The 23,361-nt window shown below is 38.0% G+C and overlaps 1 protein-coding gene across 3 annotated transcripts in view; it reads right to left on the reverse strand.

Annotated features, from left to right (window-relative positions):
- Positions 1–23,361, reverse strand: part of LOC120516128 (ATP-dependent translocase ABCB1-like) — a 506,684-nt gene that overhangs the window by 467,467 nt on the left and 15,856 nt on the right. For 2 of the 3 annotated variants that reach the window (XM_039737587.1, XM_039737586.1), the window contains exons 8-16: positions 22,442–22,613; positions 20,837–20,961; positions 19,660–19,837; positions 19,333–19,446; positions 17,274–17,384; positions 7,047–7,172; positions 3,182–3,385; positions 2,598–2,768; positions 345–506 (exon numbers count right to left, since the gene is read on the reverse strand). In XM_039737587.1, coding sequence (XP_039593521.1) covers positions 345–506; positions 2,598–2,768; positions 3,182–3,385; positions 7,047–7,172; positions 17,274–17,384; positions 19,333–19,446; positions 19,660–19,837; positions 20,837–20,961; positions 22,442–22,613 — 1,363 coding nt within the window. The remainder of the gene's footprint in view (positions 1–344; positions 507–2,597; positions 2,769–3,181; positions 3,386–7,046; positions 7,173–17,273; positions 17,385–19,332; positions 19,447–19,659; positions 19,838–20,836; positions 20,962–22,441; positions 22,614–23,361) is intronic. The other variant, XM_039737588.1, reaches the window with a different exon arrangement.

Here is a 23,361-nt window from a genome sequence, read left to right on the forward strand (position 1 = left end):
AAACTATTCTGATCGGTTATATCAAATCTCAGTTTTGGAGCAGGGAGGAATACAGACAAAGGGGACAATTTATTTAGCTTGCCTTTAAATTCTGACACAGAAGTTGTATGTACAGTATATCTAATTCATAATTTCGTACAACGGGGATTGGGAAATGTCGGTGCTACTTAAGTAATTGTATATAAATTACATTCAATTGTACTGTTCCCATTTTTGTGGAGATGTAATGAAGAAAAACTCACCAACATATTATTTGTGATGTTTATACTGTATTACTATCTAGTCCAGTGAAGCAATAAAAAAAAAAAAAAAATTAGGTGGAAATATTTCACTATGTCCCATACCTGCTGCATGACAAGGGAGTAGTACAATCCTTTTTTTTCCATTAGCTCACTGTGGGTTCCTTGCTCACAAACAACTCCATTTTGAAACCCAGCAATAATATCAGCTGTTCTGATTGTAGATAATCGATGAGCAATAACAATTGTAGTCCGACCAGCTCTTGCCTGCAATTTAAAAAAAAAATATATATACACAGCTACAAGAATGCGTAACATATTAGGTTTACAGATGAGTACTTATGCAAAGTCAAACTGCAATATTGTTATAATAAGTTAATCTTTATTGCGTTCATTTAAAAAAAATTCCTAATGAACAAAAAAAGAATGTTAGTGAACTGCAAGTACATTTTGTAATTTTGCCTAAAATTGAAATACTTTAATAGAATTAATAGAAAGCATGACCAAATAACTGAATTCCCCCCCAGGGACCTACTTTGAATTAAGTAGTGTAAGGAAGACCAGAAGGATGGCATAAATGGTGAGGCAATGCACATTTTGGCTGGGATACCCTTACCTAGCTGACATGCTATGCCAATAGAGTCCTGCTTATAGGTGAGCTCTGTGGGTGCAATTGTTTCCCAGAACACTCTTTGGCTGCAGCAGTAATATTCTGCTAAAGAGTTAAGGGTCCCAAAGAGGCTACTGCAAAATGTAGTACTTGTTGGAGTATCTGTGGGTATAGAGGTGACCTGATAGTGCTCCCTGGTAAGCTGGAGTAGAACTAAAGGTGTTTCTGGTAGTAGCCTTATAAGAGCTTCCACTTCCTCAAGTTAGATAACCAAATCAGTTTTTGTATTATGTGAGTTAGTGCAAGAAAAAGGTCTCATATGTAGAAGGAGAAAGGAGGATGTGTGGCTGGAAAGGCTGAGACTTGGACAAACTAGTTTAAATTGGGTATTAGCACTCATGGGGGTGCGTGTTAATGATAATGTTTGAATTACGTATGTTACGTAAAACAGTAGATTGTAATTTGTTTGCATGGAGGAAGTAAGAATTATTAAGAAAAAAAATGGAAAATACAAAAGGGATTTGGAGTGACAGAGATTTTAGAAATAAAAAATGGGTCAAATAATGTATGGAGTGCGGTACTTACTTTTTAGTATAAACAAATCTGGTTGTGAGAATCTGAATTTGACACATTTACCTCACACTCCAATACAGTAGGTGTTGGAAATGCACCCTCATGTAGGATATGGACCAGCATAAACACAAAGATGAAGAAAGTAGAAGAAGTCAGATGATCTTGAAGTTGGGAGTGGAGTTGAAGCTAAGACTTGAAAGAAGAGGAGGCCACTGAATTTTGGAAAAGGGGGCAGCACTTTGAGTCTATACAGTCATAGTTAAGTCAGATAAGTTAAGAAAAGGCCAGAAGGACATTTACATTTATTATTCTGATATCCTGCTTTGTATTTGTATTCTCTTTTATTTTATCCTCCCACATACAGTTTTGGTTTAATAAATTACCATTCATAACTCTAATCTGAATTATATTGATGTGTTTCTGAACATAGAAGTCTGCTCCAGAGTGCCCTTGCTTTGTTACAGCAGGTATGAAAGTGTTGTTGTATTATGTAAATCTATTTTCATTCCACTGCCTTAACTCTTTTAGGGTAGATGTCGACTTTTATTTCCAGAAAGTGCCTTTTGCAGCTTATGAGTGATGAGACAAACAGGTATGTAACAAGTATTTGAATTTACATCCTGAAGAGGCTCCTGGAACAAACAACAGAGTGACATTTGTCATAAATAAGTATTTTATGGTGATTTATGTGTGAAACCATTGCTTTTTACAAAACTGTGATTTTTGGAAAAATATGGAGCCCCTGGAGAAAAGGAAAAAAGAAAAATAATTAGCCCTTAATGAGTTAATGATTCCGCCCATTGCTGTTTGTCTCTTGCTTTTTTTCCCCCCATTTATTCAGTTGGAGATTTCTCAGATCAGCTTCCACTTTCTACATCCACTGCTTTCTTGGTTGTCGAACATTTATGATGCCTTGTGGGTTACTATAAGTTTCTTAAGGGTTCTATCACCCTCTAAATCAATACTATAATAAAATGTATTGGAACTTTCTCACCCATTAAAATGAAAACATTTGGACTTTTATCCCCCGACTTCATTAACATCTGTATATAGCAGCTGCCCTCGCCAAGTAGTATATTAAAATAAAGTCAAGTTATAGGTCAAAAAACTTTGCATCCCTTTAGCACAGACAACCCTAGTATAATCACTGGGGTAAAGAAATTGTTTTTATTTACCTTATCTAAAGCTGTCTGGACAATATATTCACTCTGATTATCGAGGGCTGAGGTTGCTTCATCCAAGAGAAGAATTTTTGGATTCTTGACAATAGCCCGAGCAATGGCAATCCTCTGCTTCTGTCCTCCACTTAGCTGTGCCCCTCTTTCCCCAACCATGGTATTTAAGCCCTTTAAATGTGACAAAGAGTGACATTTAAACTGTGTTAGAGCACTTATACATTTTCAGTATGAATAGAGTGTTCTGGTATTTGCATTTATGAATATTTGGAGGCTTTATAAATATTGCTGTCGTTTTAAATTTGTATCAAAGAATCCAAAAATCATAAAGACATTTCTAGACTACTAAAAAACAGAGATTTTTAATTTCCTTTTAAAATAGGAGTTTTATATTTCAAAGTTAAACTATAACAGAACAAGTGCACTTTATTCTCAAATGTAAAAAGTACAGAATGCACTGAGAAAAAAACTAAGGAGTGACTTGTCATTATCCAAACAGGACCAAACAAATTCATGAATAAAACTTAAGATTATGAGTAAAACTAAATACAAACACCTTTATGATATTTACATAAGATACTTACATCAGGAAGCTTAGATATAAAATCATAGGCATTGGCCTCTTTAATTGCTTGCTCAATTTCTGCATCTGTTGCATCTTCTCTGCCATATCGTATATTTTCTGCAATGGTTGTGGCAAAAAGCACTGGTTCTTGACTTACTATACCAATATTCTCCCTTAGCCATTTGACATTAAGGGTGCGAATGTCTTGTCCATCAAGAGTGATCTACATTAAGATGAAGCAAATCAAAAATGTAGCTTTGACTTAGTGACTTAAGGTAATCAAATTAGACTAGAATCTAGAGACCTGCAAATGAAAATAATTTCTGTTTTATTTAACTTTAACCTTTTCAAATTTTCCACACTGGATCCTGCAACAAGAGAGTGTGGGAAGTTCAACTCACAAGGTAAGCTGGGTGAAAAATGGGGGAGAAGCATAGTTACTAACCTGTCATCCTCTTCCAACAGAGATAGAAACCTTGGTCCACCCTGGAAGCCCTTATCCTACCTGTCACTTGGCTATAAAAGAAATGTCACGACCAGCAGTCTGTGTTCATTACATGGTCTGTGACTGTTGGAGCCAGACAGCCCACAGAAGCAACCCAACCTCGGACACTGAAGCTCAGTAAACATTTACACTGTAGCATCACTGCCATTTAATCGGGACCTTCCTGGACCACAGTACCATACCATACCATACCATATTTATTTGTTGAGCTTAAAAACACAGCATTACAACTGACCGAAGCGCTGTACAGTTACAACAAGCAGGACTAAAAGCAAAATATTAAAAACAAACATTAAGAGAGAATTAAAACAGAGATACTAAAAACAGGTCAGGGGACCAAATAAAATAGAGAAAATAGCAAAAGGCAAGGCAGGTTAAGAATTAAAAGCCAATGTGAAGAAGTGCGTTTTTAGGCGAGATTTGAATGTGGCGACTGAAGCGGCTTGCCTAACGACTAAGGGCAGGGATTTCCAGAGCCTGGGTGCAAAGACGGAGAAAGCCCTTTCACCACGAGCTTTAAAACGTGCCTTGGGAACGGTTAGGAGCAGCTGATCTGCTAATCTAAGAACACGAGGGGGATTGTGACAATGGAGCAAGACACTCAAATAGGCGGGGTCTAGACCGTTTAATGCCTTATAGGTTAGGAGGAGAATCTTAAAATCGATTCTGAATCTAACCGGCAGCCAGTGTAGGGTTTTTAAAATCGGTGAAATGTGTTGGATTCTGCTAGTTCCAGTTAGAAGCCTTGCAGCCGCATTTTGAGCCAGTTGGAGTCTAGAAAGAGTGGCTTTACTGATATCAAAAAGGCAGGAATTAGAGTAGTCAAGCCGGGATGTAATGAATGCATGGATTACTGATTCCAGGAGGTGGTTAGACAGAATAGGCTTGAGTTTGGCGATTCACCTTAGATGGAAAAAGCAGGATTTTACTGTGCTGTTGACTTGAGCATCCATTTTCAGGAACGTATCCATTTTGATTCCAAGATTGGAGACAGACGAAGTTACTGGAATGGGAAGAGAAACGAGGCCAAGGGGTGGAGCCTGTTTGCAGTCAGGACTAAAACAATGACCTCGGTTTTTGAATCGTTCAGGTGAAGGAAGTTTACAGCCAGCCAGTCCTTAATGTCAGATAGGCAGTCGAGGAGAGGTTTGGTGGAGTCAGTTGGTTTGAGGGAAAAATAAATTTGGCAGTCGTCAGCATATAGGTGATATGAAATTGCATGTTTTCTAAAAATTGCACCTAAAGGCAGGATGTAGATTGAAAAAGTAGAGGCCCTAAAATGGAACCCTGGGGGACCCCACATGGGAGTGGGACTGATTCAGATGAAAAATCGTCTAGCATGACTCTGAGAGTCCTGTTGCAGAAATATGACCTGAACCAGTCGAGGGCTAAGCCAGATACACCAGCCAGGATTGAGCGGAGATTATGATGTCGTGGACGATTGTGTCGAAAGCAGCAGATAAGTCGAGAAGAACCATAACCACGTGGAGTCCTGAGTCCAATGCCAAAAGGACGTCATTTAGGACACGTAAATGCGCTGTTTCTGTGCTGTGTTGGGACCTAAAGCCTGACTGAAAAGGATCCATTACCTGATGGTCCTGTAGGTGATGAGTTAATTGCTCATAAACTACTTTTTCTAGTATTTTTGACAAGAAAGGTAGTTTGGAGATTGGATGAAGATTGGAAAGAACGGCAGGGTCAAGATCAGGTTTTTTCACAATTGGATGTACAATTGCGTGTTTGAAAGCACGAGGAACTCTAGCCGAGGATAGACTACTAGTTATGATCTTTAGGACATCATAACGAATCACAGGAAACACATCTTTCAGCAGTCTGGACGGCACCACATCGTCCGGAGAGCCCGAAGGCTTCATTGAGGCGACGATTTTTTCCAGATGGGGGAGCGAAATGGGTTCAAAGCTGGTGAGGGAACCGTGCGCAGGAGCGGCTAAATCAACAGAGCCAGAAGAAGAAATATCCAGAAAAAACGTAAGGATCTGATTACAAAGAGCAGTGGAGGCAGAAGAGAAAACAGTTATGGCTGGAGAGAGGACAGCATTTAGTGTTTTGTATAAGACACGTTGATTGCCAGAGTTTTTTGAGATGATGTCAGCGAAAAAATGGTTCCTTGCACCTCTGATTGCTCTCTGGTATTGGGACCACGCGTCTCTCATGCAGTCGAAGGTAACAGTGAGACCATCTTTCCTCCATTTACGTTCTAGACGCCTACAGTTTTGCCTGATGGAGCGAGTTTGTTGGGTCATGCTTGACTTTGGATTGTCTCCGTTTGAGTGGGGCTACGACATCCATCACAGAACAGCAGGAAGTGTGGAAAGTTTGCAATAAAACATCAGCATCCGTGGATTCACATGATGTGGAGATTGGTGAAAAAGCAGCTGCAAAATCTTCAGCAGCAGAGGGGGGAATGACACGGGAGGGACGGGTGGTGGTGGATTTACCATGCTCAACAGAGACCAAATCCAGATTAAACAGAACAGGCGAGTGATCAGAAAAGCTGGGAGGCAGAATGTCCAAGTCACTGATTCTGAGACCGCGAGAAAGAACCAGGTCCAGTGTGTGAACCTGTCCATGTGTTGGTCCGTTCACTAGTTGAAACAATAATGTCCAGAAAGTCTTTTGCTAGAGGATTAGCGGGACAGCAGACATGGATATTAAAATCACCCAAACAAAGGAAGCGATCATATCTGCAGGTAATATCAGCCAGGAAAGCTGCAAATTCATCTAAAAAGATTTTATTGTATTTTGGAGGGCGATAAATGAGTGTGCACAGCAGCGGTGGTGAGCAGACTAGTTCAAACATACTGAGCTCAAAAGTTGAAGGGGAAAATGAAAGGGGAAAGGAAGGGTGGTTGCAAATAAAATCAGATTTAAATAAGGTCAATAAGCCACCGCCGCTGCGCTCCCGGCGTGTTGATAAAGAAACATCCCGGGGGCAAAACTTCAGTGAGTGGGAGCATCTCACCCGGTAAAATCCAGGTTTCAGCGGTACATAAAAAATCCAGGCCATTAGAAAGAAAAAAGTCTTTCAGGATGAAAGTTTTGTTCACGACCGATCTGGCATTTTTCAGAGCGAACAGTACTTTATCTTCTTTCTCTCTTTTGTCCTTACAGTGGTAAATCCAACTAAACTTACAATGTCATGCTTATGAGACTACTAGGACAGCCAGTAAAGAGCTATTAATGAAAAATCAGTTGTTCATTGATGGTGATTAAAAAGAAAACATATAAATGTATGAATATTACAGATAGCATACATAAAGTACTGTATTTCATGGAGGAACATAAAAAAAACTAAAATTCATGATTGCAACACAAATGTAACTTGAAACAATATAAATTGTAGAAGTAGTTTCCATACTTCTCCACCTAGAGGGTCATAGAATCGTTGTAGAAGTTGAATTGTTGTACTTTTTCCACAGCCACTGGCTCCAACCAAGGCAATTGTTGTTCCACTTTGCACTTTCAGATTCAATCCCTGCAAAATCTAAAAGAAAAAATAAAGACATTTATCACAGATACAGCATTCACTCTGTTGAAAAGCTTTTTGAGAATTTTTGATTTATGGAATAATGGATTGGCATTTCATCTAAGGCTTGTTCTTATGTAAAACTTAGGAGCTTCGCCCCCTGCTCGCTTCACTTGCTAACCCCCATTTTTGTTTTTCCGGATACACACTTTTAAGATTTATTTTTCTTTGACTTGTTGCTATTTCATTAGTTTCACTTTTATTTCACAAGTTCTGTAAAATCAATATTTAGAATCTTTCGAGTCCCAATGTGCTTAACCCCTTGTAGACGATTGTCGCGAATTCGCATCAAACCGCTTGCAGGCTGAATGCAGCCGAGGTGGCATGCGTATCCCGCTAATGCCGGTTGCTGCGTATTCGATACGTTCCAAGGATTGAATTGAAAGTGCTTCTGCTCCCATCTAGCGGTCTCAGTGGAAACTACAACCAACTGATTGAAGCGAGGTGTTGGCGTTTCCATGCACGTGGATTTTGGCTGCTCACTTCGCGAAATTCTCCATATCTGAGGTAAATTGCGCTAAGATGAAAATACATATAAGCTTATAGTTTTCTTCTATTGCTGATATTTCAGAATAGACTACATGTGACGAAAATTTCGGAAGTTAGACGCCGTTTTCGCTATGTCGCTTTTTCGCTACATTCGGCAATAATGGCTGCATATGAAAAATAATTGTATTTAGGTGCAATATCAAAGAAATTCGAATTCCTGTGCATAGATTTCAAATGCTTTGCATTTTGATCCTAGTTTATTTCTAAAATTAATGTAAAAATAGCATACTGAGATATAAATGTGATTTCTGCCGTTTATTTTGAGGCAGAATGAAATGAACACATCAACTTTCTATGGAAAGCAAGCTAGTGGACTTCAAATCAGAGCTCCACCAGTTGAAAGTGATGACAGCTGTCTCAGTGACAGTGAGGAGAGCGATGAAGACTACATACCTACACCATTATCACAAGGTGATGTTTCTGAAGATGAAAGCAGCAGTAATGAGAGTACTGACAAAGAAAGCAGCAGTAATGAAGACTCTGACAGCAATTATGATGCACCTGCTAGCACCAGTGCTACTAGTGCAAGAAGGCGACCAGCTGCTACTGCAAGGAGAACACAGCAAAGGGTAGTGTGGAAGACGGTGCAACAACAGAATTCTGCAAAAGACATTCCAATTTGGCAAGCTGCTCTTCCAGATGCTGATGAAATCAGACTGCCAATTCAGTACTTCCGAGACTTTTTTGATGCTGATCTTTTGGATAGTATTGCACAACAAAGTAATCTGTATTGCACACAAAAAAATCCAAATAGTGCCCTCGAATTGGATCGAAATGAATTGGAGCAGTTTATTGGTACTGTAGTGTACATGAGTGTTGTACATTTACCAAGGTCAAGAATGTACTGGTCCAGTGAATGTCGAGTAGCACAGGTGGCTGATGTGATATCCAGAGACAGATGGGAAACAAATTTAAAAAAATCATTCATTTCAATGACAACAGCAACATGCCAGCCAACAATGATGGAAATTACGATAAGCTTTTCAAAATCAGGCCAATTATTGATTCACTTCTCCCAAAATTTCAGGGTCTCCCACAAGATCAAATGTTGTCTATTGATGAGCAAATGGTGCCATTCAAAGGTAGATCTAGTCTAAAGCAATATATCCCCAAGAAGCCATACAAATGGGGATACAAAATCTTTGTGCTTTGTGACACAAAAGGACTGGTGCATTCATTTGATATATTTGCAGGGAAAATAGATCCTGTGCCTGGAGAACCTAACATTGGTGCAAGTGGAAACATTGTGCTAAAGCTTGCACAAATTATTCGTGGTGCTCTCAATCACTTACTGTATTTTGACAACTGGTTTTCTTCCTTGGACTTGTTTGTTGCCCTTGCAAACAAGGGAATACCAGCCCTTGGGACTGTGCAGTAAAGTCGCCTGCAAGGGTGCAATTTCAGCGTAGACACCGATATGAAGAAGAAGGGAAGAAGGACATTTGGAGAGAAAAAGGTTGTTGTAGTCAATGTAGAAATAAGAGCAGTAAAATGGTTTGAAAATACAGGGGTGATTGTTGCCAGCACTTTTGCCAGTGCCCAGCCTGTTTCTAATGTAGAAAGATGGGATAGAAAGTCGAAAAAGTGTCGATAGAATGTCCAAACATCATCAGCCTGTACAACAAGTTCATGGGTGGCGTTGATGCTCTTGATGCACTAATTGCATATTATTGCATCCACATAAGGTGAAAAAAGTACTATCATAGGTTCTTTTTTCATTTTGTTGATATGGCCATTGTAAACAGCTGGTTGTTGTATCAACGTGATTGTGATTCACTAGATGTTCCAAGAAAGAAGCAGAAGGATTTGCTTGCTTTTAGAACATCAATTGCACAGGCACTCTGTATGCAAGGCAAGGCTATGTCAAGGAAGAAGAGGGGGCGGCCTTCATCTGATGTTGAAAGGGATTTTGAAAAGAAGAAACATCGAGGTCCAGCTAAGGCTATTCCAACAATGGAAGTCCGTTCAGATGCTGTGGGTCACTGGCCAGTGGTTGAAAGTGGACGGCAATGCTGCAAACGCCCAAATTGTAAGGGCCAGACTGTAATAAAATGTTCAAAGTGCAATGTTCGCCTGTGCCTCAACAAGAACAACAACTGCTTTAGAGAATTCCATGAGTAAGACTGTTCCTCCTCATGTGACTTTTTGTTAATTTCATGACATTCTACTGATTTTTGGAAAATCTTTGTAATTTGGATTGTTGACTGGAGGAACTGATCAATAACAGCATCAATAAAATAATCTACATACCTGAGAGTGAAAAATTTGTGTAATTACTATTATTCCCAATTATGCCTAATGTCGCTAATTTGCATCATACCTAAATTTATATCTAATATATGTGCTACATTCAAATTAACAATCTCCACTTAATTTAGCACCTATTTGAGAGCAAAAACACAAATTTATTTTTTTATACAATTCAATTTATTATACAATTCAGGCAACAAGGGGTTAATCATTTTAATGAGGTCTGTGAGACTTGTGTTTAATGACTTTGTACTATAATTTAGGATCTCGTTTTGGAATTTCAGCACAGACAAAACGATCTACATCATCAGCAATTAATCATTTTTTTTGCAAAGTAACCAATAAATGCATATGAGGTAAACTCCGTTTTTGAAATTCTCTTGACTTCAAAGCCTTACAAAATTTACATACTTCTGACATATCACCTATGTCCATATATTGGATCTCTATTGGCCTTTTCGTTATTTCTCCGAGTAATAATTTCTCTTTCTTTGCGCTAATGCGATGTTTACTTTATAAAAAAATATCATTTTTTTTCTGCTTTCATATTCTGTATCTTGTTCTGCATGAGTTTCTACGAGTCTTTTGAATTCCGTTTTTCATTATCTCTAACCTACTCTGCATGTGTTTGGCCCCCTTGTTTTTTAAGCTCTTTATGACATTTTACTTTGTTTTCCACTCTGTCTTTTATTTCTGACCTTGCTTTTTCCTGCTTTTGTTTCAATGACACCTGGTCCATGGTGATTTCTTTCCTTTTTTTGAGTAATATTTTCCATTTGTTTGCGCTCCTGAGATCTGTACTTTCTTTTTTTTATACTTTCTAATTTTCCTACTATCATATTCTTTAACTTTCTCCACATTTGTATCACACCAACAATTTTTTTTTTGAGCCTTTCGAATTCCACTACTTTCATAATCTCTAACCAGCTCTACATGTGTATAGCGCCAATGTCCGGATTGGACGTGCTTTTTTCAATTCCACTTGTTCTGGGATAATAATTACTTTCCTTATTTTCTGAATTTGCACCTAGATTATTCTTTTTTCTTTTTTGTCTCTCCAACACTTTTGAGTCTGTTTTCTCTGTGCTGCTTTCTGCCTGTGTACAGCAGCGGTCCTTTTGCCACTTCGCAACTCTGTCGCTCGCGTTGTGAAGAGGGTGGAGGGCGAGGGTTAGTTTGGCTGAACGCACTCTATGGAGAAGCATTCTGATCATCAGCAGGCTTTTTGCTGCTGGCGAGCTGCGTGTTTTTCTTGTCTCTTGTTGTTTTAAGAGATGGGAGTGCATGAAGTGTGTCTCCCAACAGCAATCCAACAACTGCTAGGTTAGATGTCCGTGGACTTGTTTAAATGACGTCTCACTGCCTTGTCTCACGTGACATTGTCAACACAATATTTGGCCTTCATTTCTGGCCCCAGGCGTGGTTAAATCTCTTTCTCAGGACGTTTAATGCTGCTCGCGTTGTCAAGGGGCGAGGGGCGGCTGAACGCATGCTAAGGAGGTGCCGTTGCGCTGCTGTCAGTCTTCCATGCTGTACTCCATCCTCCCTCAATCAGACCTAACAGTCACCTAAAACAAAAAAGGCTTCAACCTGGCTGGAATGCTACAATACCTTCTAATTTTACTGCTTTCATATTAATTTACCTTTCTCTGCATGTGTATTGTGCCATTGTTTGTTTGAGCCTTTCAAATTATACTGCTTTCATAATCTCTTATCTGCCTTTTTTCTCTCCAACACTTTTGGGTCTCTTTTCTCCGCGCTGCTCTTTCTTCTTCTTTTGTTAACGTTTCATCTAGAACGCATTGTCCTTATAGGCTTTATATGGGATGAGAGCACAGGATGAGTGTGTGCTACGTCCCTTAACACGACTGAGTGTTATTTGATATTGTTTGCATCTTGCGGGTCTTTTAAGTGTCTTCCGAGAAGATCACATATCATTGCCCTGCTTTTCATTTCCAGGATTTTTTTTTTATAATAGAGAGACCTGATGACGCCTGGATATGCACTGGCTTACCACCATTCTGTGGTGGCTTTACAAATGAATAGATGGGTAACTAGAACAGTGTCAACTCTGAACACATGAAGGTGGTCAAGAAACTGTAGTAAGGATATTTTTGTTGCTTGACAATATGTTATAACACTAGGGTGTGATAAAGCCTAAACTATGAACAACCAATGGTTATGCAACATAGGAGCATCTAGCCCTTGAAATCCATTTCCAAAATACATTATCAGCGTCTAATAAATTACTTAAAATGTGTTTAGTTAAACTACATTATTGACATGTGTGATTGGTATAAATATGGTTTTTAGATTCAGGAGTCTTAGTAGTTACAATGGTTTGTGATGTTGTTTTTGTTTTAATGTCTATGTATTCTTTGATCTTTTGACCTTTCATTCATGCTTAATGTGTTTTTACTATAATATATATATATATATATATATATATATATATATATACACACACACACACAGTGGTGTGAAAAACTATTTGCCCCCTTCCTGATTTCTTATTCTTTTGCATGTTTGTCACACAAAATGTTTCTGATCATCAAACACATTTAATCAATAGTCAAATATAACACAAGTAAACACAAAATGCAGTTTTTAAATGATGGTTTTTATTATTTAGGGAGAAAAAAAATCCAAACCTACATGGCCCTGTGTGAAAAGTAATTGCCCCTGAACCTAATAACTGGTTGGGCCACCCTTAGCAGCAATAACTGCAATCAAGCATTTGCGATAACTTGCAATGAGTCTTTTACAGCGCTCTGGAGGAATTTTGGCCCACTCATCTTTGCAGAATTGTTGTAATTCAGCTTTATTTGAGGGTTTTCTAGCATGAACCGCCTTAAGGTCATGCCATAGCATCTCAATTGGATTCAGGTCAGGACTTTGACTAGGCCATTCCAAAGTCTTCATTTTGTTTTTCTTCAGCCATTCAGAGGTGGATTTGCTGTTGTGTTTTGGGTCATTGTCCTGTTGCAGCACCCAAGATCGCTTCAGCTTGAGTTGACGGACAGATGGCCGGACATTCTCCTTCAGGATTTTTTGGTAGACAGTAGAATTCATGGTTCCATCTATCACAGCAAGCCGTCCAGGTCCTGAAGCAGCAAAACAACCCCAGACCATCACACTACCACCACCATATTTTACTGTTGGTATGATGTTCTTTTAATGAAATGCCTTGTTCCTTTTACGCCAGATGTAACGGGACATTTGCCTTCCATAAAGTTCAACTTTTGTCTCATCAGTCCACAAGGTATTTTCCCAAAAGTCTTGGCAATCATTGAGATGTTTCTTAGCAAAACTGAGACGAGCCCTAATGTTCTTTTTGCTTAACAGTGGTTTGCGTCTTGGAAATCTGCCATGCAGGCCGTTTTTGCCCAGTCTCTTTCTTATGGTGGAGTCGTGAACACTGACCTTAATTGAGGCAAGTGAGGCCTGCAGTTCTTTAGACGTTGTCCTGGGGTCTTTTGTGACCTCTCGGATGAGTCGTCTCTGCGCTCTTGGGGTAATTTTGGTCGGCCGGCCACTCCTGGGAAGGTTCACCACTGTTCCATGTTTTTGCCATTTGTGGATAATGGCTCTCACTGTGGTTCGCTGGCATCCCAAAGCTTTAGAAATGGCTTTATAACCTTTACCAGACTGATAGATCTCAATTACTTCTGTTCTCATTTGTTCCTGAATTTCTTTGGATCTTGGCATGATGTCTAGCTTTTGAAGTGCTTTTGGTCTACTTCTCTGTGTCAGGCAGCTCCTATTTAAGTGATTTCTTGATTGAAACAGGTGTGGCAGTAATCAGGCCTGGGGTGGCTACGGAAATTGAACTCGGTGTGATACACCACAGTTAGGTTATTTTTAACAAGGGGGCAATTACTTTTTCACACAGGGCCATGTAGGTTTGGATTTGTTTTCTCCCTAAATAATAAAAACCATCATTTAAAAACTGCATTTTGTGTTTACTTGTGTTATATTTGACTAATGGTTAAATGTGTTTGATGATCAGAAACATTTTGTGTGACAAACATGCAAAAGAATAAGAAATCAGGAAGGGGGCAAATAGTTTTTCACACCACTATATATATATAACATACTGTATATACATACATCATATATATATATATATATATATATATATATATATATATATATATATATATATATATATATATATATATATATACACACATACATATACACTGTGATGGATGGCCGACCGTTTATCCCGGCCAATACCCCCAAGCCAGCAGGTGGAGCCCTCCTTGCAGTATGGAGGTCCCCAGAAGACCAGCAGGGCATCATGGACATTGTGGTTTTTATGCACAGCCCTGCTGGATGCCATGGGGGCCATTAGGGGACGCTGCAAGGTGGAATGATGGATGTATTCCCTATGCCCCAGATGCACACGTGGACAAGAGGACTGACGTGCTTCCGGGGTGAAGAAAAGAACTTGTACCTACCCCGGAAGTGATTGAGAGTCACATGGACTGGGGATTGGGAACACTTCCGGGTCAGGAGATGTAAAAGGACTGTGGGAGCTCCCAGAAGGGGAGCTGAGCTGAGTGGAAGGGTGGCAACACATCTGGGAGTGGAGGATTGTTTATTATTGTAGTTAGTGATTTGTTTATGAGTATTGTGTAGGAGAGGGTGCTTTGTGCACTGTGGAAGTTTAATAAAGTCAATTTGAGGACTTTTACCTGGTGTTTGGAGTAGTGGATAGGGGTTCAAGGGAGCGAGTGCGCCCCCTATCTACCACATTTCAGTCTGGTCAGGACATCCCTACAAGGAAGAAAACAGCTCTTTTAGAGCACTACATCCCCCGGAACTCCCCTGGATGGAAATGGCTCCTCGGATTCCCACAGGGCAGCATGGGATATGGAGTCCGTATCTTCAGCCATGTTGGGTACTGTGGGTGCTGCCAGGGGGAGCTCACCAAGATCCAGGAGGATATTATGAGGACGTCAACCAGGAAGTACTTTGGGGTCACAAGGATGGAAGCTCACAGTACTTCCGGGACGATTGAGGAAAGAAGATGTGATGTTGACCCGGAGAAGAAATACTTCCAGGTCATGAAGTATAAAAGGACTATTAGAAACACCAGCAGGCTGAGCCAGAGTTGGGAGGGTGTGTGACAGAGTTGCTGGGAGTGGAGGATTGGTTGTGTTATTGTGATTATTATTGAGAATTGTGGAGAGTGCGGTGGTTTGGGCACATAATTCAAGAATATTATTAAAATTCTTATTGTAATTTTATAAGTGTGTCTTGGACATCTGCCTGACAGTGTTTAATGGGGCAACAGCGACCCCAAGCATCCACAATATATACACACTTATATACTGCATATTTATATATGTAGATCTACTCTCTATATATGAAATCCTAAGCCTAAAAGTATAATGACTTTGTGCAATGATTTTATGTCACATTTTTTGTCATGCTTTAAAATCGGGCTTATTTTTAAACCTACAAATATATGCTGTTATCAGACTTTTCAGAATTTAACTTTAATATGATTTTGTTAGAATTTCAGATTCTTATTTCATTTTTCAATTATAACCTAAAAAATATCAAGAACTCACGCCACGTGAAATGAGACTGAACCAAGAGTGCCATGAGATTTAACTACTCCCGGGGCCGGAAATAAAAGACAGACAGTAGGACAGGTACATAGGATTTTAAATGTTCGAGGCGCCTTGCGAGATGCAGATCATGCAGCAACAAGCCAGCAGCTGATCGAGCAAAGAGGAAGGTACAAAAAAAAAAACTTCATTTGTTTCCCATTGTATCACCATTTAAGAAGGGGATTCAGAGGAGCGACTGTGTCTCTTTGGGTGCGTTCAGTCCCCTCTTTGCAACGCAAGTGGTAGACTGGTGGCAACTGGGGGTTGGAAGGCACCGGGGGCTTGACCCTCATATATATATTATATTAAATTTATATATATATATATATATATATATATATATATATATATATATATATATATATATATATATATCTCAAATGATTTAAACCATTTTATGTATAAAATGCAAAATTGGTCAGCATCTGTGTCCTGTAATGTCCAATGAGCAGAAGCAACAAGAAGCACAAAGGAAGAAAGATATTAGGACTGGAATATCAAATGAACAAAGGTGACAGAAATCACAAGAAAAGATGGATGTAAGGGCTAAAATGTTAAAACAACAACGGCAAGACTACAATTTTGCTAAACATTGATGGGTTTAATTCCATTGTCATGCAGCTCAACAGACAATGGTCAAAACATTGTTTCTCTGGCTTAATAGCACCTTGATTAACTTCTTTTCTTAAGATTTTTGTGACTGTTTCCTGTGTAACAGAGTCACAAGTATACAAGACAACAGATGAAGTGTAAACACTATTTGTAGTTAGAGCTGACAACCACTGTCAGCATGTCTTGGAAATTGCATTATTTAACAGGAATGTACAGTATAAAGGCAAATAAAGAAGCTAGACATAAAAAGTATTGTCTGCAGTGTGGACCACTATCAATAAATGCTATTTGTGCTTATATAAAATATGAATTAGTGCTCATGTAGAACCTCCATTAGAGTTTGTTCTTGTAATAGCAGAGCATTTATAACAATTTCACCATCCTGATTATAAATCCATGTCATTGTGGGTGTAGGTGAATAAGAGGCAGTGGAAATGCAGATTTAAGGAGATAGTAATCATGTGAGTATGTAGGCTTGTACTGTGAAGATATACTTCTAATCATTTAAATCAGATGTAAACACAGCTACAATTTATGGGATAAAGGTGGATTGGCGATTCTAAATTGGCCCTAGTGTGTGCTTGGTGTGTGGGTGTGTTTGTGTGTGTCCTGCGGTGGGTTGGCACCCTGCCCAGGATTGGTTCCTGCCTTGTGCCCTGTGTTGGCTGGGATTGGCTCCAGCAGACCCCCGTGACCCTGTATTCGGATTCAGCGGGTTAAGAAAATGGATGGATGGATGGATGGAATATGTTCATAGCTGCAGTACATCTCAGACTGGAAAGTATTGGATTTTTGTGACATGAACACACTAATGAAGCAGGAGTATACAGTATGTCCTTTTTGGGTAACTAATTAAAGATAAAGGCACAGTGGAGAGAGGGATAAAGAAAGGAAAAGAAAGACAGTGAAGGGAGACACCAATGCTAAACCAAAAATGAAATTATTGTAGGTAGGCGCCTACAGAGAAAATCATGCTTCACCAATTAACTATATTTGATGTTTACATACATCAATTATGTCCTACCTTTACATCAGGCCTTGTTGGATAGCTAAAACGAATATTCTTGAATTCAATGTCACCTTTTATCCGATCTGGTTTGTGTCCTTCTTTAGAACCGCTGTCAATTGGCCGTGGCTGAAAGTACCATATACAGATTATAATAACCTTTTTTTTTTTTTAATTCATACAGATTATAAAAACTACTTTTTAAGGTCATAGAAAATGTTTTAGCATTACTTTTGCATTAGCAGTATTATTCATACAGAGTACAATGAAATTGTTACATGGAAATGCTAATCAACAGGTAACACATTGTGACCCTCAGGTTAATTTCAGCTCTACAAAAATGTTTAGAAATTATAACAACTTTTACATTTTCAAAACAGAAATAAAAAATAACAGGAAATGCATTAAATGGCTGTAATCAATGAATAATTACTACCACTTAAAACTATATCCACCTGCTTGTTGGACTAGGGGATTGAGAACAAATCCTAGTGTCACCCAGACAAAGGCAGTAACCATGGATAGCATTTCTGATTGGTACTATTCAGGTCAAAAAATGATTTCTTCAAAATATCACATATATTGTCCCTTTCTTTCAGGTGTGTAATAGAAACCACAGCATAGAGAGAAATGTGCACATTGCAAGAGGTACACACATCGTAAATGTAGGAAAGACGGTCCTTGCGTGTGTGTGAACTGTTAATATTTGAATCTGATGATTGCATATAGTGCTGAACTGTCCTCATAAAAAGGTCATAAAATGAATAATTCCAAATATCATATATACCTACGTCTCTGTTTTTTTTTTTTTTTTCATCAAAAACCATAAGGTGCATACTTATTCTGTGTGAGCAGGAACACTCAATAAAACTGAATAAAAAAATAAATAAAGTGACGGTGAGATACGAAGAAGGCAGATTCACCAGCGTTTGTGTGTCAGCTTTTATCCCTCCAGATCAAAGAATGTCTAGTTCCATTGCCTGAAAACACCACTCACATCTACAGTTATTCCTAGTTTCAAATAAAAACTAACAGCATCAGATCCATAAGGCGGTAGTATGTATCGTGATCGTGACTGAGAGAATAAAAGTTAAAAAAAAAAGGTAACTTTTACAAGTACAGTACTATAAATGTACATGGTCTGTTATAGACCGCAACCCAAATGTATGTGTGTACTGTATAATATTACCAATAAGAGCACCTCACTACTGACAACGGAGGCAGTGGTGATCAAACAGGGGACTCTTGATTACAAGTCAGCAAATCTTACTGCTACGCCACAGAAGCTGTTGTATCATCCTTGAACCTTTTGTGAAAGTGTTTATTTGATCTTTGGACTTTAGGCTTCATACATTCTATAGTTTATGCCTACATTTTGTAACATTTATTACTAAAATATTAAAAAGTTTCTGTTTTAACAATGTGTTTACACAGATTACTGTAGAAACGGAACACACATGAAATGCATGTATTCCAAATAGCAATCTATTATTTCTACTCTAAAACTCCAGCACTTCGGTCCCAGATAATCAAACAAAGCATGAGCTGGGATAACTTTGTGAACGTTTTGCGACTGTGGGGGGATAGAATAGCAGGCTGCTTGCAGCTTGTCTTAATCAGCACATTTACAGGACAAAAGACGCTGAGAGAGGGGTGCGAATGGATTTAAGGTGGGCTGGATTTACGAGTTTTCTAGTAGGCTCTGGTAATTCTAGTGTTAAAGACTTTTTTTTTTTTAAAGAGTGTAACCTGTCAAAATCTGAATTGAAAAATCTAAGTCTCTGAATATACACAAACATTGAAAATTAATAATTTTATTAAAGTACAGTATACTATTGTCTGCGGTGGGCTGGTGTCCTGCCCAGGGTTTGTTTCCTGCCTTGCACCCTATGTTGGCTGGGATTGGCTCCAGCAGACCCCCCCGTGACCCTGTAGTTGGGATATAGCGTGTTGCATAATGGATTGATGGCTCCAGCCAACATAGGGTGCAAGGCAGAAAACAAACCCTGGGCAGGGCGCCAGCCCACTGCAGTAAACGTGCAACAGATTCTTAAAAATAATTTACCAGCATTTTTACCTCATCGATTGTTTTGTACACTTCATATGCAGCTCCACGAGCACTTGCTATGCTTTCTAAATTGGGTGAAGCCTGACCCAGTGAAAATGTCCCAATGATCACAGAAAAGAACACCTTGTAGAGAGGCAAATAAAACAATAACAAAAAAATAAAAGCATTTTAAGTTAAATGTTTAAAATGCAAGTAGAATTGACGCATTAATATAGTTTTAGCAAAATGACAGCATGACAGATTAAACTCCTAATAATTAAGAAACACATTCACTGCTATACATGTCATCAGTTCTCTCCTGAAAGATGTATCTTCATGGTGAAGTATTCAACTTACAATAAGTACTTTCCCAATAGAATAATTTTCAGGTTCTTCAATGGCAAGCTTTGTCCCATACCAAAATGCCAGAGCATAAGCACAAAATATAAAGAACTGTGACAATCCAAGTGATACATTTGTTGTTATGGACTTTTTCACTCCAAGCTGTTTAGCTTCTACCAAATTTGCTTCATATCTACAAGAAAATTGGAAAAAATACTTATTTGTTGCACTTATAACCATGTAAGCCTTTTACATTCACTATATCAATAAATTATTAATTTGTTAATTTACATACTTTTCAGTGACACTGTTTTTAACTTTGTCTCCAATAGCATAATCAAGAAAACTCAAAGTATATGAATGGGGGTTTTGGTGGTGCACTGGTTAGCCTTTCTGTCTCACAGATCCAGGCTCCTGGGTCCATCAGGTTTTCGTGTTTGCACTGTATCTGTGTAGATTTTTCCCTAAACATTTTGTTTTTTCTTTCCCATTGCAAAGATGTGCGTTAGATTGATTGGCAGCTCCTCACTGGACCACTGGGGGTATGTGCATGTGCACCCTGTCCAGTTGTTTATGAATGAGACACATTTTGAACACTTGTATCTTTTTCATGAGAGGTGCTTAAATAAAGAGAAGAGGGACATTCAGTAAAATATGGCAGGATAAAAAACCACCAGGGACCAGACTTTAATGTATTAGTGGAGGAAAGCTAAAGAGTCATTAGAGAACAGAAGCATTATAATTCTCAGTGACAATAGTCATACTACACCCAGTCAGAGTACAACAGGCAAATTCATAAATGGCTCTGGTTTTAAGAAAGTACTGCATGACTGGAGAGCCGAAAACTAGGGGTGCTAGAATTTCCAACACCAAGGTGTGGACTACTACAGAAATGCTATGGTTGTGGCCTGCTAAACACAACGCCGGACAAGGGGCTTTCAGGCTATTTTAAAGTTTAGCAAGAATATTTAAAAAACTGCAATAACTTAACCTGAAAAACAAAACATCTATAAATTCTACACCTGGAAAAATTCATATTGGCTATGTGCTTTCATACACATTCCTTCTTTCGTGGCTTCTGATTGGTTTTTCAACTTGGTGTTTCACAACCAGGCTGTCCTTTTTATTTAAAATACAACTTTGTATACTCAATTCATATGTGCTACCCACATCAGTATTTTAATAAACATACCTTTCAGAAGCTTTATGTTGTCCATTGAAAGCAACAACAGTTCGTATTGCAACCAGAACTTCTTCAGCGATTGCACCTGCCTTTGCATAGGATGTTAGTTCTTTTGAAGTCAAAGTGGCCAGAACCTGTAAAACAAGAACTTCTGAATCAACCACAAAATGCCATTAATGGTAAAAGCTTTTAACATATTAAATCTGATTAAAATAAGGAAAATGTCATGGAATAATAAAGGTTCCTATGCCAAATACATTCCATATGTTTTATATGATGTACTTTTTAAAGGATTGAGGAAATAGGATTGTGTTGTAAGAATGAAGTTTATAGTAACATCTCATCCTTAAAGTGTCTCCTGCTCTGGTTCCATATTTAAAATAAGAACATAAGAATTTTGACAAATGATGAGATAATTTAATTAATCAGGCCTGTTTAGTTAGCTAATATACTTATTGATAAATAATCAATTTCTTTTAATTTCATTGTAATTATTTGTAACTGATGCACAATGGATGCATAAAGGAATATTTTGCATAGAAATTCTTTTTTTTTTACGGCTAACCAAGCCATTACAAATTTGTTTTTTTTATGCCTTTCATAATATGCATACAGGCAGCACAGTAACAGAATGAGAAGTTTAGTGTCATATGATCTCTGTTTTAGATGTCAGAAGAATTCACTTTATGTATCTATAGAAGTTTTGTGATCCAAATAAGCAAACCTAAAATTTTATAAAGAAAGCATTATTAATATATACTGTAATGTAAATATAAAGATATAGAGAACTTGGAAACATATTTGTATTAACAATTTTATTTCTCACAGCTAATGTAAGATGTAGACATGACCAGCTGAATAAATCTTAAAATGGTTGTGTAATTATGATTCTCAAGAGCGTTTACTGTTGTGAGATCGTATTTTATGCAGGAAATAATTTACTCATGTCTGAATCGTTTTGGTAGTAATGAATAAAACAATTTAAATGAAATTGAATTAGTAGAGAAAACGATTCTCATTTTGCAAACAAAAGAAATGAAGTTCCTCACAAGTTTTATTTGCACCATTAGTACAGTATGTTTTCATCTCAGCTGCTAAGGTTTGTCTCTGTGGCTAAAAGCATTTCAAAATATATTCTTACTTAGAAATGTTTCAGTTAAGGGGTCTCTGGACACTCTCCCTCTTTCCACACTCTAAGGTGTTTTACCAATGATAAAAGCCGCCAGTGAGCCTCACTGGGGATTCTGGTTTGGACTGGCTTAAACAGTTGGGGAAGAGATTCCAAATGAGCGGTGAAAGGCAGAACTGGAGGCATGAATGTGCAAGAAGACAATGCATGAGGCAGGTGGGAGCGTGTGGAGCTGAAATTATTCCTACATTATATATATTTCAAGTTGTTTTTTGGTTTTGAACAGTGCGGATTATGCTTTGAAGCTTTTCTAACTGTTTCCATTTTGTTTTGGAAAACTTATTTGTATTTTACCAGCATATTACAAAAAATACCCAAAAACAGTTTTATTTTTTGTGCATTTATCAATTCAGACATTGCATGCAATACAATTTTAGGAGCAATTTCTTGAAAACTGTAACTTTAACAGAATAAAACTTTGTTACCTTTGACCACACAGCTGCTGATACTCCAATGAGAGGGCTGACCGACAAAATAACCAATGTAAGCTTCCATCCATAGACAAATCCTATGATTATCCCTGATATGAAGGTACAGAAGAACTGAAGAAAGATACAGATTTTGTCTCCAAGGCCTTCTTTTATTTTATTAACATCACTACAGAAACAACAGCACAAAAAGATCAAAATCATAACTTTCGTGGATTGATAAACACCTCTTCTAATTGTCTGAAAACCACAATACACGACTGGCACTGTCCAGTCTGGAATAATGACAGATATATTTTTTCCCCATTTTGTTTGAAAATACAAAATACAGGCATAATTAAATCAACAAAACATGTGTAATATCCACAAAAAGTTTAAAATAATATTTAATCATTTGTTGCACTACCCCCATATATGTAATGTTTTATTTTGTAGGATTAATACTTTCTACTTTGCTCATTTCCTTGAACTTAGAATGTGTTCATGAACTGAAGTGCTTTCTCATTATAATTTTCTGAAATTTAATGATCAGTTACAGTGAAAATGTAATTATCTTTTTAACAATATAAATTTTATCTCTATACGTGCCGCCAGAACTACTAAGGCCCATTTTGTTATGGATCATTGCCTCACATCCAAATGGGTTGAATTTATTTCAGTTTATTTTTATATTATTATTTTCTGCCTGTTGACAAGATCAAAGAATAATGCACATTTACAGTACAGTTTAAAATAAAACATACTGTAAAACAGTCAATAAAGCACAAAAAAATCCATCAGATACAATGCAATAAACATAGTGTGTGCGTGCATAAATTTTAAATGCTATTTCAAATGGCAATCTATATCAAGAACAAGAGGCAGCTATAGGGGGAGAATGGTGTGTACCACTTCTAAATTCACTGGTCGACACCTCA

The sequence above is a fragment of the Polypterus senegalus genome, chromosome 15 (genome assembly GCF_016835505.1).
Source record: "Polypterus senegalus isolate Bchr_013 chromosome 15, ASM1683550v1, whole genome shotgun sequence".
NCBI classification, from domain to species: Eukaryota; Metazoa; Chordata; class Cladistia; order Polypteriformes; family Polypteridae; genus Polypterus; species Polypterus senegalus.